This window comes from Oncorhynchus clarkii, chromosome 20, assembly GCF_045791955.1.
Source record: "Oncorhynchus clarkii lewisi isolate Uvic-CL-2024 chromosome 20, UVic_Ocla_1.0, whole genome shotgun sequence".
In the NCBI taxonomy this organism is placed as follows: domain Eukaryota; kingdom Metazoa; phylum Chordata; class Actinopteri; order Salmoniformes; family Salmonidae; genus Oncorhynchus; species Oncorhynchus clarkii.
Window position 1 is genome coordinate 44,451,540 of NC_092166.1, and position 16,041 is coordinate 44,467,580.

Consider the following 16,041-nt stretch of genomic DNA (forward strand, 5'->3'; position numbering starts at 1 on the left):
ACAAGTGCACTGTTGAGAGACCATGAAAAGATGGGCCACCGCCACTTCTTAGACCTTATATATGTAGACCTTTAATATGGTATCTTGAAATCTGTAGGTTGTGAAGTTCAACACCACCCATTTTCTCATTTTATCAGTTGATGCATTTTGGTTGTGGGACTTTGTCAAAAGGCACATTGCTCCTTGTTCCTCTCTTGACAGAGGTCTCACTGTATTTATCCTCTATGTTTGTTGCCACTGTGACAATATTATTGTCTTTCTAACGGACCAGCAACTTGTCTCCTTTGGTCAGAACCTCAGAGGTTCCCCGAGGTAACTTCATGAAGTCCTTCTGGGGCTTGAATTGGACATCAAACAGACGATTTTGCCTCATCATTCCAGAGCTCCCATATCCTCTTTTTATCATTTCATCGAGGAGTGCAAGCGAAGTGAAGAGGTTGTTATGAAGGAACTTGCAACCTTGAGGCACCTGAGATTGCTCTGCAACACCAAGAACGACACTGGGTCCATGACCCAACCCAGTCTCAGGGAGAAGGGTGTGGGGTGGTGAGGGGTAGGTCATAATCACTGATAACGTTGTTCCTGTCATGATCAGTTTGCATAGGTTCAGCATATACATTCAACAGCCTGGCTGGCAAATTACCTGTCTCCCCCTTATAGTCCATATCTGACCCATCGCTATCACAATCTCTGAGGGATAAGTGCAATGTTGCACGCCTTGTCTGAGCAACATATCTAGAACTTGACTCAAAGTAAAACTAAAAGAAAGAACAGAGCAGAAAGTTAGGTAGAACAAGAACTATATATGTGTATATGTATGTGCACTGTGTTATCCTGCCTGTCACTATTGTTGCCGTTAACATGTTTACTCATTCTATGACCACACTGAACAAAGTTGAGTAATTGCAAATTAATATATGAATAGTAGACACCTTAAAGATGATGTGTACCAAAAATATTTGTCCTATCTTTATGTTAACATACATAACTTAACCTTTTTGGGGGGAGCTTTGATGCAGCCATCATCGTCTCATGGTGCAACCAGGAAGTAAACAGCTCTGGTCATGTGAAAATTTACAAAATGTACAAACATGTGGCACTGCACATATTTCATTGAGACCCTTTATTATTTTAATATTCGCTAGAAATGCATCAATATATCATTCAGTAAACGTTTTAGAGGCTTATAACTGGGAACGTTTTTTTTTGTCACTATTGTGATTGATGGGATTAAATAGGTTAAAATTAAGCGCAAATGAATTATAAATATGATCGTGTTTACAGCAGAGGGCAACATTACGCAGTGGCTAGTTCGAAAGTATAAAAAAGCCCACGCATGCGCCGTCAATTACCTATATTAAACTACAGTACGATAGGTGGCGTGTGTTCTAATGGTAACTATTTTTCTCTGAAATACTAGCTGAAGAGGAAGTAGCAGCAAATGTTTTATATCTGTGGTAGCAGTTTACTTGTTGAATGACAAACTTGTGTGTTTTATTGCTCATGTGATTAAACAAATATTTACCTTGATATAGGATATCGTAATAGTATCTTCGTTAATACATTGCATTTGGACTGAGAGGAAATGCGGGACCGAACTAAGGAACTTGGCAATGTGAGTGTAAAAAGAAAAACAGGCTAGCTAACTTATACTAACCAATATCAATGAATATAGACGTTTATGCATGGTCAAATGCAGAATTTGTAGCTATTTCATAGGGTATTCTTTCTGTTAGTGCTAGCTACATTGATTTAAATTGGGGAACCTAGCTAGTTTTTTGTACTCCTCGGATATCTAGCTAAGTTAGCATAATTAAGATAGTCTAGAACCAAGGATGGGCCAGTGGCTAAAAGTGTATTGAAAGTTCAATGCCGCACTCAATATGTGTTGCATGTTGGATTTACCTGTTAATGACGTGATGAATGTGTCCATTCTTTCCCTATTCTCTCTCCCTCACACACCAGACCGCAGAGGCGTCAGACGAGGATGAAGAGGGCAGGGCCCTTATGGTCAAACCGGGGATTTCTACAGTGAAGGAAGAGAAGGAGAATGATGCTTTTTTCAAGAAGGTGAAATCATGCAAATTGATTCAGGTGTTGAGACATCTGTTTGCATTTTTATGGTGACTTGATGTCAGTTTCAATGTTATGCTACTCTGCAGTACTTTTATCTTGGCTTGTGGATGCCAAGCACAGGAACAGTTTGTTGTGCCAACATAAACTATCATTCTAATGTGATCTGGCCGAAATAATGCCAAGTCAAAATCAGTAGCTTTTCTGTATGCCCAATGTACATGTTATGCGAACACAGTCATCTCGTCAGTGACACACAGGGTGATGCGGAATTTGTCTCCTGGTCTTAGTGCCCCAAAAAAACTAGTTCACAGTTTAGCTTCTATTAAATTTACCAGCCTGTTTATCCCTTCTCATCAGGTCCTAGAGATTCGAGGGGTAATGGAGATGCTTAAAAAGGTGGTCTCTGACCTTGAGAACAAACAGAGGACAGTGTTGGGTGTGGCACTGCCAGAGGACGGTCAGTAGAGCAACACTAACACACAAATATATACATAATATGCTGTATGTAAATATATGGCATGGTGGTAATATATGTAGGAGTTATTATATGATATGCATAGAATATTGCATTTCCACGGTAACAGAATGAGGGTGGGTATGATTTGTGGAACGGTCCAACAGGAATCTGTTCTCAAAACTTTGTAAATAACAAGGTTGCCAACGCATACAAAGTTGTATAGCGGCAGAATAAGATACCGGGTAGGGAGTGGGCAATTTCATTAAGTTTGTCACTCAACACGTTTATTCCGAAAAATGTCTGTCTGCACTCTGTTAGCCTATGGACAAACATTAAGAATAATCTATGTGGTGGGTTGATGCCTATTCGGCAGCTAATTAGCTAGGTGAATTGATCATTCTACTTTGTATGTGTTGTTTGTTGGCAACCTTGTACTTTACAACGTTTTTGGAACAGATTCCTGTTGGAACGTTCCACAAATTATACCCACCCACAGAATGACACTGAGACTCAGATTTTTTTACTTTAAATGTATACCAAACAAAAAACATTGATTGTAAAGTTAAACAAACCATACAACTCAATGCACAAGGACTACTTTGAACAATTTCCACTGGGAATTTAACAAAAACACATTTACTCAAAAAACAGTGCAGATGTTAAGTTTGGTAACAGGTAAATCTGTGATGGAAACAGGAAGTTTTGGTGCAATTTTATAAATGGCAACAGGTTATTTTGTCCGTTCGACAAATGGATCTTTTTATATTGGTAAAATGAATTATGCGAGAAATGGCAGAAACACCATTTTATGCGCAAATATTGATATAATAACCATCCTATTGGAGTCACGAGATGACATGGTGCATGGTTCACCCACTATGACCTGGGAAAGCATGCAATTTATTAGGCTACAGGTGAAATAAATGATGAAATTCACAGTGGTGAAAGTGCACTGTGATTAGCTTGATGCTCTTTTCCAATAGATTTCAAGGGTCTTATTCTGGTGACATGGTGATTTGATGCTTGACTGCCGTTTTGACAAAAATAATCTCATGTAGACTAACCTACCCGCACTGTATCTGCGAGCTGGCTAGAGCGCACGCAGCAAGACCGGAGTAGGCACATTTGCTTTTTGTGACATAACTATCGGTAGAATTGAAAATGTGATGGAAACACATTGAACTTTAGATTTTTATTCGGTACATGAAAACTTAATTGAAAATTGACATTTTGTGTGCGCTATGTCATCACATACAGATTTGTATCCGCAACAAGTCAGTTTGGTGGAAACGCACCATTGGTGGGGAAATGCGCATATTTTATTTATGCTGATTTTAGAAAATTCGCATGACAATCTGTCGCCAATTGGATAGAAATTGGATAGAAGGGAAAAAAAAGTTTGGTCCAAATCAGATGTTAGGCACTACTGTATTTATTTAATATTATGTGAATCCTATAAATTAAAATAGCCAATTTGGGTGCTATCAATTAGCTTAAATTAGCTCAGAGTTTAAATTATATTTCAATAAAATATTGTTGCAGGAATGCTAATCTTATCTGTTTTCTAACTACAGAAATGATATCGGAACAATCTGAGATGGTGGGTGTCATGGCTTGATGATATGACATGGAACAACCCTACCGAATGGCGCAGCGATCTAAGGCACTGCATTTCAGCGCTAGAGATGTCACTACAGACCCTGGTTCGATCCCAGGCTGTATCACAACTGGCCGTGATTGGGAGTCCCATAGGGTGGCGCACAATTGACCCAGCGTCGTCCAGGTTAGGGGAGGGTTAGGCCGGGGTAGTCCGTCATTGTAAAATAAGAAATTGTTCGTAACTGATTTGCCTAGTTAAATAAAATACTATGAATTCTCACTGTAGCTAATTCAGTTGCAGTCATTGTTACATATTTTTTTGGGGTCGATCTGGTAACAGAATGCCACGTTTTTAATAGCTTAATAAATCATAAACCAAATTCTTATCAGTTAAAACATTTTATACAACAGGTGGTTTGAATTTCCCATTGTTAGTCTATCCTGCCCATGATATACTAAACAACATTCATAAAAAGTGCCATCATTTGTCATTACCTAGCATCACACTACTATTACTTTTACAGATCCAGTGTCTCATCGGCTCAGTCATGCAATTTAGAAACTTGATCTCCACTGTAAAAAGCATCAAGACATTATCTCTGACATTTGCAACATTGTTGCAATACAGACAGGCAGATTTTCAGCATAATTTGTATGGATACACAAAAAAATTTAAAGAAATGAACAAGTAAAACGAAACGCAGTTAGTTTGCAGTCTTTCCAGCCGACATGCTGACCAGACTGGACACGTCGCGTGCGTGAGCGTCCCAAAATACATTTTGAAATCTGTTATTCAATTATTTCACCCACACTGCTCGCCCGCGCCAACAAGCGTCTGCGTTGCCAAGGGCTAAAATAGAAGTCCTTTCTATTTCTGACGCAGATCACGCTGAAAGTCATGCCTCTCCCATCTCCTCATTGGTTTATAGAAGCAGGTACCCGTGGGTGATTGAAAGACAAACTGTTTTGCCGGTAGTCGTGGTAGTACTATGAACGTTTAGATGCGATCACTATATAAGTTCAACGATGAAAAAGCCTGGAAGGAGGAGAGATGACTAGAAACGATTCGGTTGGCCGTTTTATGTGTGGATTAATTTGTCGGAGTAGAGGACCTTGTTGTTCAGGTAGAATAACAACTCAATGTTTATCCCAGGACAAATTAGCTAGCAACAGCAAGCTAGCTAAATAGGACAAATTAGCTAGCAAGTGCAAGCTAACTAGCTAAATTGCCATACATGTTTAATGCTTTTTGATATTTTTTTTATGCTTTTTTGATATTTTAACCTGCGTGTCGTGATTGCGTTTGGTGTAGGGGGACAAAATACATTTATGCACGGTAGCGCGTGATGGCGCTCGCGCGCTGCTGGTTTGGGTTCCTTTGTTAGCTGTATTGGCTAGCTAGCAACGGTAAGAGCCTCCACAGCAACCATTTTTGTTTGCCATAGTTCCATAACTTTGGAGGTTGCTATCAACCAGCACTTGGGTAGATTCGCGTTACATGGCAGTCAATACAAATCAAACTAACGACCAGAGAATGCCGCTAATTGCACTTTACAAGCAGTGTTAGTGAATGTAACCTCACGTTTTGTTGGAAAATGTATGGTTTGGGAAAGAATCTTGTTTGTTCATGCTGCTAAACTGTTGTATAACAGCAGAAATACACCTGAGTGGCTTTGCCTCCTGATAAAAAAATGTCATAACACATGGCCTCATGTATTACTGCTTATAACTAATTGGTAGGTGTACCTTTTTTACTTCTGTGAACTTTAATTTAATTAGAAAATATATCAGTGATCGATGGGTTTTTTGGTAACGGAAAGACAAGACAGTAGGCAATATTTCTTAAACCTACAGAAGGCAGATCAGTTTGCAAAACTAAATATAAATGTTGATATTAGTTGGTAGGGGACTTCAACATTATTGTGCTTTGATGTATTTCTAATACCTTCTAAGAGTTTTTCTGATAGATAGATGTAAGACCCCTTTTCCATCTGTTTGACCAGAAATCAAAGCCTTTGCTTATTCAGCATTTTTAGGATGGGAAAATGGTTGAAATATGTAGAAAGCATTAACTTCTCAGAAATATAGACTCTTAGCTTTCATTTTACACCAAATTTGATCTGCCGCTATGAGCTTCAAATGCTATTGCTCATGGAGCTTTTTACATGGAAATACCCTTATGTAATGTGAGCTGTCGCGAAATTGATCACTGAACCTCCATGTCTTGTCAGAAGGGACACATTGTACTAAAAAGTGTCTCTGTTTGAAGGGCATTTTTCCTTTTTGGTGATAAAGCAGTTATTGCTAAGCGTACTATTAGGTACCATTTAAGGTACCATTATCAGCCCTACAGGCTGAGGGATTTGTTACTCTGCATGTTGACAGTAAATAAAAGGTGAGGTCGTAACGTTTCTTTGTTGTTCAGGTATGAAAAGGGAACTCCAAACCCTTCGGGAAGAGATCAAAACAATGGCAATGCAGATACAGAAGAAACTGAACAGTGAGTATTCTAAACTGAAATTATATGGTGAGATATTGACTAATGACACAGGTGATTCGGTGGCCCCAGTGGATATACCTGAATACAGAAATATCCAACCGATTGTTATTTATTTATTTTTACAGCCATTGAACCCAAAAAAGGGGATGATGATGGGAAATACGTTCCCATAAACCTAAGGATGCAGAGAGCACAAGTGAGGCTTCTATATAATTAATAAAGTCTTGATTGTAAATCCAATATACTGTAGGCTGACATTAATTTAACACTTCCATCTCTCTCTTTCTCTAGCATGGTGTCTTGTCTCGAGAGTTTGTGGAGTTGATGGACCACTGTAACACCATCCAGGCTTCCTACAGAGATCGCAACGTGGAGAGGATACAAAGGCAGCTCAGAATAAGTAAGGCTGAATGTCATCTGTTACTGTTATCATACTGCTGATCAGAAAGTGATTTCAACACCATGGATTTTTATCTTTTGAATTCAAGACTACAATGTAGAAGTTCATCTACAAAGGTGATTTCATGTGCAAATGAAATATACCCAAAAGCATCAACTGTTGTTATATCCCTCCAGCGGGCACCAATGTTACAGATGAGGAGTTGGACGGTATGCTTGAAAGTGGACAGACTGATGTTTTCACACAGAATGTGAGTATGACTGACTGACTGACTTAAATGAACCACAATTCATGATTCACTATGAAACCACCTGCTGGCAATCCCACAACATTATTCTCTTCCTTTTTTTGTTGGGTAATTTTCTGTTAACTATGACTTTTCAGGCTCTGTGTTTTTCTGATATAGCAGAATGACCAAAAAACATAGAAATGACATTGTCTAGTTAAGCTCTTTAGTGTTTGGGACAAAGACAAATGCATATACAGTGCCTTCAGAAAGTATTCAACCCCCTTTGTGTTTTTCCACATGTTACAGCTTGAATTTAAAATTGATTGAATTGAGATTTTGTATCACTGATATACACACAATTCCCCATAATGCCAGTGGAATTTTATTATTAGAAATGTTTACAAATTATTTATTTTTTTAAACTGAAACGTCTTAAGTCAATAAGTATTCAGCCCCTTTTTTTATGGCAAGCTTAAATAATTTGTGAAAATGTGCTTAACAAGTCACATAATAAGTTGCATGGACTTTTGAATGACTTGCCCATCTCTGTACCCTACACATACAATTATCTGTAAGGTCACTCAGACACTGAATAACCCTTTGAGAATGGTGAAGTTATTAATTACGCTTTGGATAGTGATGAGAAGTTTGGCTGTTTTTACTGACTCAGATATTTTAAACTTGTTCAGTCAAAAGGACAAATCTTTAGACTGATTATGTTAATTTGAGTCAGTAATGCCCAGAGCATGCAGAACCCACTACTGGCAAACAATGGAACTGAAAACTCAAGAGTCTTACAACCGTCTCGTTCACCATGGGGAGCTTATTGGAGCTGTCATTTGTGACAGACTTGTAAACGTGTGCTTTAAACAATGTAGCCTGCATTTGTTTGATTGCTAGGTAAAACAAATAAGATGCATTGATAAGTTTGTAACGAGGTCTAGTTGTGGCTGTAACCGGATGAGATTGTGAACGACTCTTGGCAGAATGCATTGCTTGACCGCCGTCCGTGATGGAGATGAGCACAATGTCGTTCGCAAGCTGCAGCCCCCCCTCCCAAACTATTCATTCTGGAGGTCGAGGTTGTTGAGAAAAGGCTATGTATGTTTTGGTTCTACAAAGCTGTGTCCATCGTAATATTCAATAATCAATTAATTGCGATCATTCTTGCACCATGTGATCAGTTATCAGTTCTAAACATGTATTTTTCTTCCCTATGCTCCTGATCTATTCTGCCCTACCAAGTGTTAGGGCCTGACAAACTAACGGACAAGTCAAAGCCCAAACCAAGTTTATTCATCCACTGAGTGAAACAGCTGAAAAGACAGACATGTTTACACAAGCACATACAGTACCAGTCAAAGTTTGGACACACCTACTCATTCAAGGGTTTTTATTTTTACTATTTTCTACATTGTATAATAATAGGGAAGACATCAAAACTATAAAATAACACATGGAATCATGTAGTAACCAAAAAAGTGTTAAATGAATCTAAATATATTTTAGATTCTTCAAAGTAGCCACCCTTTGCCTTGATGACAGCTTTGCACACACTTGGCATTCTCTCAACCAGCTTCATGAGGAATTCATGAGGAATGCATTCTTGAAGGAGTTCCCACAGCACTTGTTGGCTGCTTTTCCTTCACTCTGCGCTCCAACTCATCCCAAAACATCTCAATTGGGTTAAGGTCGGGTGATTGTGGAGGCCAGCTCATCTGATGCAGCACTCTATCACTCTTTGGTCAAATAGCCCTTACACAGCCTGGAGGTGGGTTTTGGGTCATTGTCCTGTTGAATAACAAATGATAGTCCCACGTGCAAACCGGATGGGATGGTGTATTGCTGCAGAATGCTGTGATAACCATGCTGGTTAAGTGTGCCTTGAATTCTAAATAAATCACAGATAGTGTCACCAGCAAAGCACCATCACACCTCCTCCTTCATGGTGAGAACCACACATGCAGAGATCATCTGTTCACCTACTCTGCGTCTCACAAAGACACGGCAGTTGGAACCAAAAATCTCAAAAGAACAGATTTCCACCGGTCTGATGTCCATTGCTCGTGTTTCTTCTTATTGGTGTCCTTTTTGTAGTGGTTTCTTTGCAGCAATTCAACCATGAAAGCCTGATTTCACTCAGTGTCCTCTGAAAAGTTGAGATGTGTCTGTTACTTTAACTCCGTGAAGCATTTATTTGGGCTGCAATTTCTGAGGCTGGTAACTCTAATGAACTTATCCTCTGCAGCAGATGTAACTCTGGGTCATCCTTTCCTGTGGCGGTCCTCATGAGAACCAGTTTCATCATAGCGCTTGATGGTTTTTGCGACTGCACTTGAAGAAACTTGAAAAGTTCTTGAAATTTTCCGGATTGACTGACCTTCAGGTCTTAAAGTACTGATGGACTGTCATTTCTCTTTGCTTATTTGAGCTGTTCTTGCCATAATATGGGCTGGGTCTTTTACCAAATAGGGCTATCTTCTGTATACCACCCCTACCTTAACACAACTGATTGGCGCAAACACATTAAGGAAAAAAATTCCACAAATGAACTTTTAACAAGACACACTTGTTAATTGAAATGCATTCCAGGTGACTACCTCATGAAGCTGGTTGAGAGGATGACAGCTTTGCACACTCTTGGCATTAGGGCAAAGGGTGGCTAAGAATCTCAAATGTAAAATATATTTTCATTTAACACTTTTTTTGGTTACTACATGATTCCATAAGTGTTATTTAATAGTTTTGATGTCTTCACTATTATTCTACAATGTAGAAAATAGTCAAAATAAATAAAAACCCTTGAGTGAGTAGCTGTGTCCAAACTTTTGACTGGTACTGTATATTTATACCCTCCTTCTAGGCTGAGTCTCTTCCTTGCACATTTAGACAGCCAATACATTTTTGTTGCTCGGCAGGAACTCAAGTGACGACTGTTCGTTCTCACTTCATCTGACCTGACCTCGTCCAGAATTCCTCCCTAACTCACTCACGTCTGTCCTACTTTATCTGTGACTGAAACCAGACCGTTGCCCTTCTCTATAGGATACATGAGATTTAACAATAACATGTTCTGACAGAATGTAATCTTTCTGCACTACCCTTTCTCACTCAGTAGATTTCCATACATTCAGTTATATGGTAACATGAATAAGGATATTTCAAGTTAGAAGTTAGAATCCAACACAAGTAAAAGAGCAGTAACTGCTCATAGAGTGGAACTCAGAAAAATGGCTTTATAGTTTAATTGTCCAGCCAAATGAGTTGTAGTCAGATCATTAGATGTGGTTCTGTTGTCTTAACATGAGGACATTTTTATTCATATTGACCTCTGACCCTAGATGGCAGTTACTGCCTTCTTGCTTTGTATACCCACTGGAATACACTGGTTTCCATTTTTTTTTTTTTTTTTTTTTGCACAAACTATATATTTATTTGTATGCGGCTGTTCGTTTCATACAGTTTTTTTTTGCTGATACAAGTATTAATCAATAATACAAAGGTAAACCATAGAAGCTGCAGCCCAAAGCTCAGTAAAGTTTTTCCAGTTACTGCTTTTTGTCCCTTGTTTCACTGCCACTTTTTCCAGTTACTGCTTTTTGTCCCTTGTTTCACTGCCACTTTTTCCAGTTACTGCTTTTTGTCCCTGGTTTCACTGCCACTTTTTCCAGTTACTGCTTTTTGTCCCTGGTTTCACTGCCACTTTTTCCAGTTACTGCTTTTTGTCCCTTGTTTCACTGCCACTTTTTCCAGTTACTGCTTTTTGTCCCTTGTTTCACTGCCACTTTTTCCAGTTACTGCTTTTTGTCCCTGGTTTCACTGCCACTTTTTCCAGTTACTGCTTTTTGTCCCTTGTTTCACTGCCACTTTTTCCAGTTACTGCTTTTTGTCCCTGGTTTCACTGCCACTTTTTCCAGTTACTGCTTTTTGTCCCTGGTTTCACTGCCACTTTTTCCAGTTACTGCTTTTTGTCCCTGGTTTCACTGCCACTTTTTCCAGTTACTGCTTTTTGTCCCTGGTTTCACTGTCACTTTTTCCAGTTACTGCTTTTTGTCCCTGGTTTCACTGCCACTTTTTCCAGTTACTGCTTTTTGTCCCTGGTTTCATTGCCACTTTTTCCAGTTACTGCTTTTTGTCCCTGGTTTCACTGCCACTTTTTCCAGTTACTGCTTTTTGTACCTGGTTTCACTGCTTTTTGTCCCTGGTTTCACTGCTACTTTTTCCAGTTACTGCAGAAATGAGCCCCATTTTCTCAACACAGTGGAGGCAGGATATTTGTCCACCTGATAAAGCATGTATCAAAAATGTCTAACTAATTTTTGACAATGTGTAGTTACTGCTCTTTTGCTTGGTAGGGAAGTATTTACCGGCGTGCTTATGACAGACAGTTGGTGGTCGGCGCATGTCTCTGGAGCTGCTGAGCCGGAGGAGCGTGTATTAATCCTGCTGTTGGACTCGTTGCGGCCAGCAATAGTAAGTTAGGTCAAACATCCAACTAAAATGAACAAATCACTCAGAAAAACGAATCATGACTTGAGTCAGTGAAGAGTAGGTCAAAAAGAACAAATCGTTAGCGAACTGCACATCACTAATTGTGTATTAATACACCCAGACACTACAAATATACAGGCATACTTCCTAACTTAGTTGCTAGAGAGGAAGGAAACCGCTTAGGGATTTCACCATGAGGCCAACAGTGATTTTTCTTTTTTTTAGGAGAACTTGAGTATGGATCAACAACATTGTATTTACTCTACAATATTAACCTAAATGACAGTGAAAAGAAGGAATCCTGTACAGAATACAAATATTCTAAAACATGAATTATGTTTGCAATAAAGAACTTAAGTAATATTGCAAAAAATGTGTCAAAGAAACAAAACAAAGCTTTTGTCTTTTATACATTTGCTAGGGGCAAATCCAACACAACACGGTCTACCACTATTCATATTTTCATGCATGGTGGTGGCTGCATGATGTTAGAGGTGTAATTGTCATCAATAAGGACTAGTTTTTCAGGATAAAAATAAAATGAATAGAGCTAAGCACAGGCAAAATCCTAGTGGACAACCTGATTGTCTACTTTCCAACAGAGACTGGGGGACAAATACACCTTTCAGCAGGACAATAACCTAAAACAGAAGGCCAACTATACATACACTGGACTCGAGTTGCTTACCAAGACTGCATTCAATGTTCCTGAGTGGCCTAGTTAAAGTTTTAACTTAAATTGGCTTGAAAATATATGGCAAGACTTGAAAATGGCTGTCTGGCAATGATCAACAACCAACTTGACAGAGCTTAAAAATTAAAAACTTTTTTTTTTTACGGCTAATATTGTACGGTCCAGGTGTGCAAAGCATTTAGAGACGAACACAAAAAGACACAGCTGTAATTGCTGCCAAAGGTGATTCTAACACTCAGGGGTTGAATATTCATCTACTCAAGATATATTGTTTCATTACTTTTTAAAATTAATTCTTCTTCCACTGAACAGAGTTTTGTGTAAATCTTTGACAAAAAAAATGACCGATCAATCCAACTTCGTAACAACACAATGTGGAAAAAGTCAAGGGGGTTGAATACTTTCTGAAGGCACTTGGGAGTAAAATTACATTTTGTTTTAAGACACTCTTGTTTGCTTGCATTGGACTACAGGTTTGGATTTGGTAAGCACTCATTGCAATGCCTGTGTCTGGGGACATTCTTAGAAATCTGTATAGTCACCATAGTTGTGAAAGAGAACCCCATAGATGGAACCCTTTGGCCACCCTTGCTTTAGAGTGTGACTATAGCTGTTTCAGTTCAAGCGTAGTTGATGTTCTCTTGACTAGATGTGTTAAGTTTTATGAGCAGTTAAATAGACACTTGTCATCATTTCTCAGACATTTTGTCAGGCTCTAAAGAACGTGATTGTAACATTTACTCTCTCCTTCCTGTAGATCCTGATCGACGCTAAAGCCACTAAGCAGGCACTGAATGAGATTGAGTCCCGGCATGACGAGATCCTTAAACTGGAAAGGAGCATTAAGGACCTGCATGACATGTTCCGGTACCTGGCCATGGAGGTGGAGGCTCAGGTAAGACTGTCACACCCCAGGAGGACAAACTGGAGCCCTGTTACCTTTCTTACCCAAGTGTGCACTTGTTAACTCCCTGTCAAAGTTTTAAAAGCTTTGGATTGGTGCAAGCATGGGCAGAATCCATTTTTCAAATTCTATTTCCCACACCAGTACAAGTGCACACACTTTGGGGAGGAAGGAAAAATGGGCTTTGGAGACTTGTTACTGAGAAAGTTGGTTGGCAAAATACCTTTTAGTGAAGCGTTTGCTGAATTGGCAAACTGTTGTTCTGTTATGCAGGGGGAGATGGTCAACCGCATTGAAGCCAACATCATCAATTCAACTAACTATGTGGAAAAGGCAGTGGCAGACACTGCGAAGGCTGCCACCTACCAAAACAAAGCACGCAAGGTAGGAATTAATGTTCAGGTTGTGCCAATTATTGGACAGGTTAGCTAATGAACATTGATACTACCTTTCTGTTGCTCTCTTCCTCTACAGAAGAAGATATGGATTGCATTATGCTGTGCCATTCTCCTCCTCATTTTAGCAATCTCATTGGCTATCAGCTTCTCCTGAGATCCTAATGTGAGTTCTCTTGTAGTTAGCAAAAATGGCCCTATTTCAACATTAATTTACTAAAAAATACAAAACTATGAACCATTTATTGATTAGGTCAATGTATTCAATCAACTTATTTTGTACTTTTTTGAAATTCTTCCTTGCAGTGTCATCTTCCTCTAACCCACTTCTGCCCTGGGACCTTGAAGAGAAGTCCTGTCTTATTGATATCACTGACCTCTTAACTATCGATACCCTGGCACAGACCGGGAGGCACACATGCACAAACAGCCATTGTCTCTCATGCTCATACGTTAACTGCCCCACTTTCAGCAAAAGGCAATGCTGAAGTTTTTTTGGGCTCTCTGTGGTGCCCTTTTCTTCAATGGCACCCTAAATGAAAGTGTGGACAACTCCGTTACTTACTCAACTTGTTGGACCCATACGTGTCCCCAAGGAAGAATGCAGTATTTGAACCGACACTGACAAGGTGCTGATCGGATTTGCTCAGGAAAACTAAAGCGCTAAAGTGATTCTTATTGTATTAGTACAAAGCGGGGAAAAAACAACATTTTAAGCACTTATGGCTACTTGTTTTTAAATGCAGATCTAGAATAATATAATTGTATATTGCCAATTTATTATTTGGTGAGTAATTAAGACGTGCCGTTATCAAATTTGAAAGGTATCTGAAATGAGTTCCATATGACTCTTTTATAAAGAATTGGCACTTGAAATGTCTCTCCCATTAGGAGAATGTGGTCTAAGCATGTCCTATTCACTTCAGTATTTATTTATCATTTTAATATTATGGAAGCTGCTATGTTTAGTCTTGCCACAGTAATAGGAACCCTTATAGTTATGGTGCCTTTTTCCCCCTAATTAACATTTTCTTGTGTTTGCTCTGTCTGAGATCATGGAGTATAGTAGCGCACTACCTTATTTTAAAGAAGGGATGGAATGGAATCTGTTCTGTAATTAGTCAATGCGCTTCTGCTTCAAGAACTCTAACCATTTTATATCAGATTTGTTTTTCAAACCGTAAAGAGATCAGCAATGGTACTTTACCCTAGCCTTAATTCTCTGTGCTGACTAGCTCCTCCCTATGAAGTGACGAGGAGCTAAATACTTATTTGGCGAAGGGAGAAACGAGATGAGTGAGGAGAGCAGTGAAGTACATTGTTACTGTATATTATGTGGCTGTTGAATTTTGTATCAAACGTTCAGCAATTTTAATTTTAAAAAATGAAATGGGTTTAACTGTTGCCCAGATTAAAGTTAGCAGAGTATGGTTTGTCTCTGTGCCTTTTTTTCTGCTACTGCTGCATATTCTCTGAGGGAAACATCGTAGGAGGGACATCTTGCGCATTTAAAATGTAACATTTTCTAGTACTGTATATGTTCTCAATAGCCATCAGATTGATGTACTAAAGACATGGCTACATAAGCAAATCCCTGACGGGCAAAGATTTATGGTACACTGAACAAAAATATAAACTCAACATATAAAGTGTTGGTCCCATGTGCTAAAATAAAAAATCCCAGAAATGTTCCATAAGCACAAAAAGCTTCTCAAATTGTGCACAATTTGTTTACATCCCTCCTTTGCCAAGATAATTCATCCACCTGACAGGTGTGCATTTCAAGAAGCTAATTAAACAGCATGTTCAATTTAAGGTGCACCTTGTGCCGAGGCCACTAAAATGTACAGTTTTGTCACAACACGATGTCTCAAGTTGAGGGAGCGTGCAATTGGCATGCTGACTGCAGGAATGTCCACCAGATAAGTACATTTCCCTACCCTAAACTGCCTCTGTTTTAGATAATTTGGCAGTACGTCCAACTGGCCTCACAACCACAGACCAGCCCAGGACCTCCACATCCGGCTTCTTCACCTGCAGGATCGTGTGTGGGTACTTCTGTCTGTAATAAAGCCCCTGTGGGGAAAAAACTCATTCTGATTGGCTGGGCCTGGCTGCCAAGTGAGTATGCCTTTGCCCTCCGAGGCACAGCCATGATGTGAAATCCATAAATTAGGGCCTAATGAATTTATTTCAATTGACTGATTTCCTTATGTAACTCAGAAAAATCTTTGCAGGTTGCGTTTATATTTTTGTTCAGTATACATTTGCCCCACATGCCAACCAGCAATATTAA

General features: G+C 39.2%; 1 protein-coding gene across 1 annotated transcript; it reads left to right on the forward strand.

Moving 5' to 3' along the window:
* The first annotated feature begins 1,385 nt into the window (after window positions 1-1,385).
* Window positions 1,386-15,175, forward strand: LOC139376398 (syntaxin-4-like). Its single transcript, XM_071118943.1, has 11 exons — window positions 1,386-1,615; window positions 1,966-2,070; window positions 2,434-2,533; window positions 6,558-6,632; window positions 6,758-6,828; window positions 6,924-7,032; window positions 7,209-7,282; window positions 13,204-13,341; window positions 13,624-13,734; window positions 13,825-13,911; window positions 14,052-15,175. Exons 1-10 carry the CDS (start codon window positions 1,586-1,588, stop codon window positions 13,900-13,902), a joined length of 891 nt encoding a protein of 296 aa, XP_070975044.1. The 5' UTR covers window positions 1,386-1,585; the 3' UTR covers window positions 13,903-13,911; window positions 14,052-15,175.
* The last annotated feature ends 866 nt before the right edge of the window (window positions 15,176-16,041 follow it).

Coding starts and splice junctions, on each gene's coding strand:
- LOC139376398 (XM_071118943.1), top strand. CDS start 1,586: ATGCGGGACCGAACTAAGGAACTTGGCAAT. Junction 2,071..2,433: donor ATGATGCTTTTTTCAAGAAG/GTGAAATCATGC, acceptor CCTTCTCATCAG/GTCCTAGAGATTCGAGGGGT. Junction 2,534..6,557: donor TGTGGCACTGCCAGAGGACG/GTCAGTAGAGCA, acceptor TTTGTTGTTCAG/GTATGAAAAGGGAACTCCAA.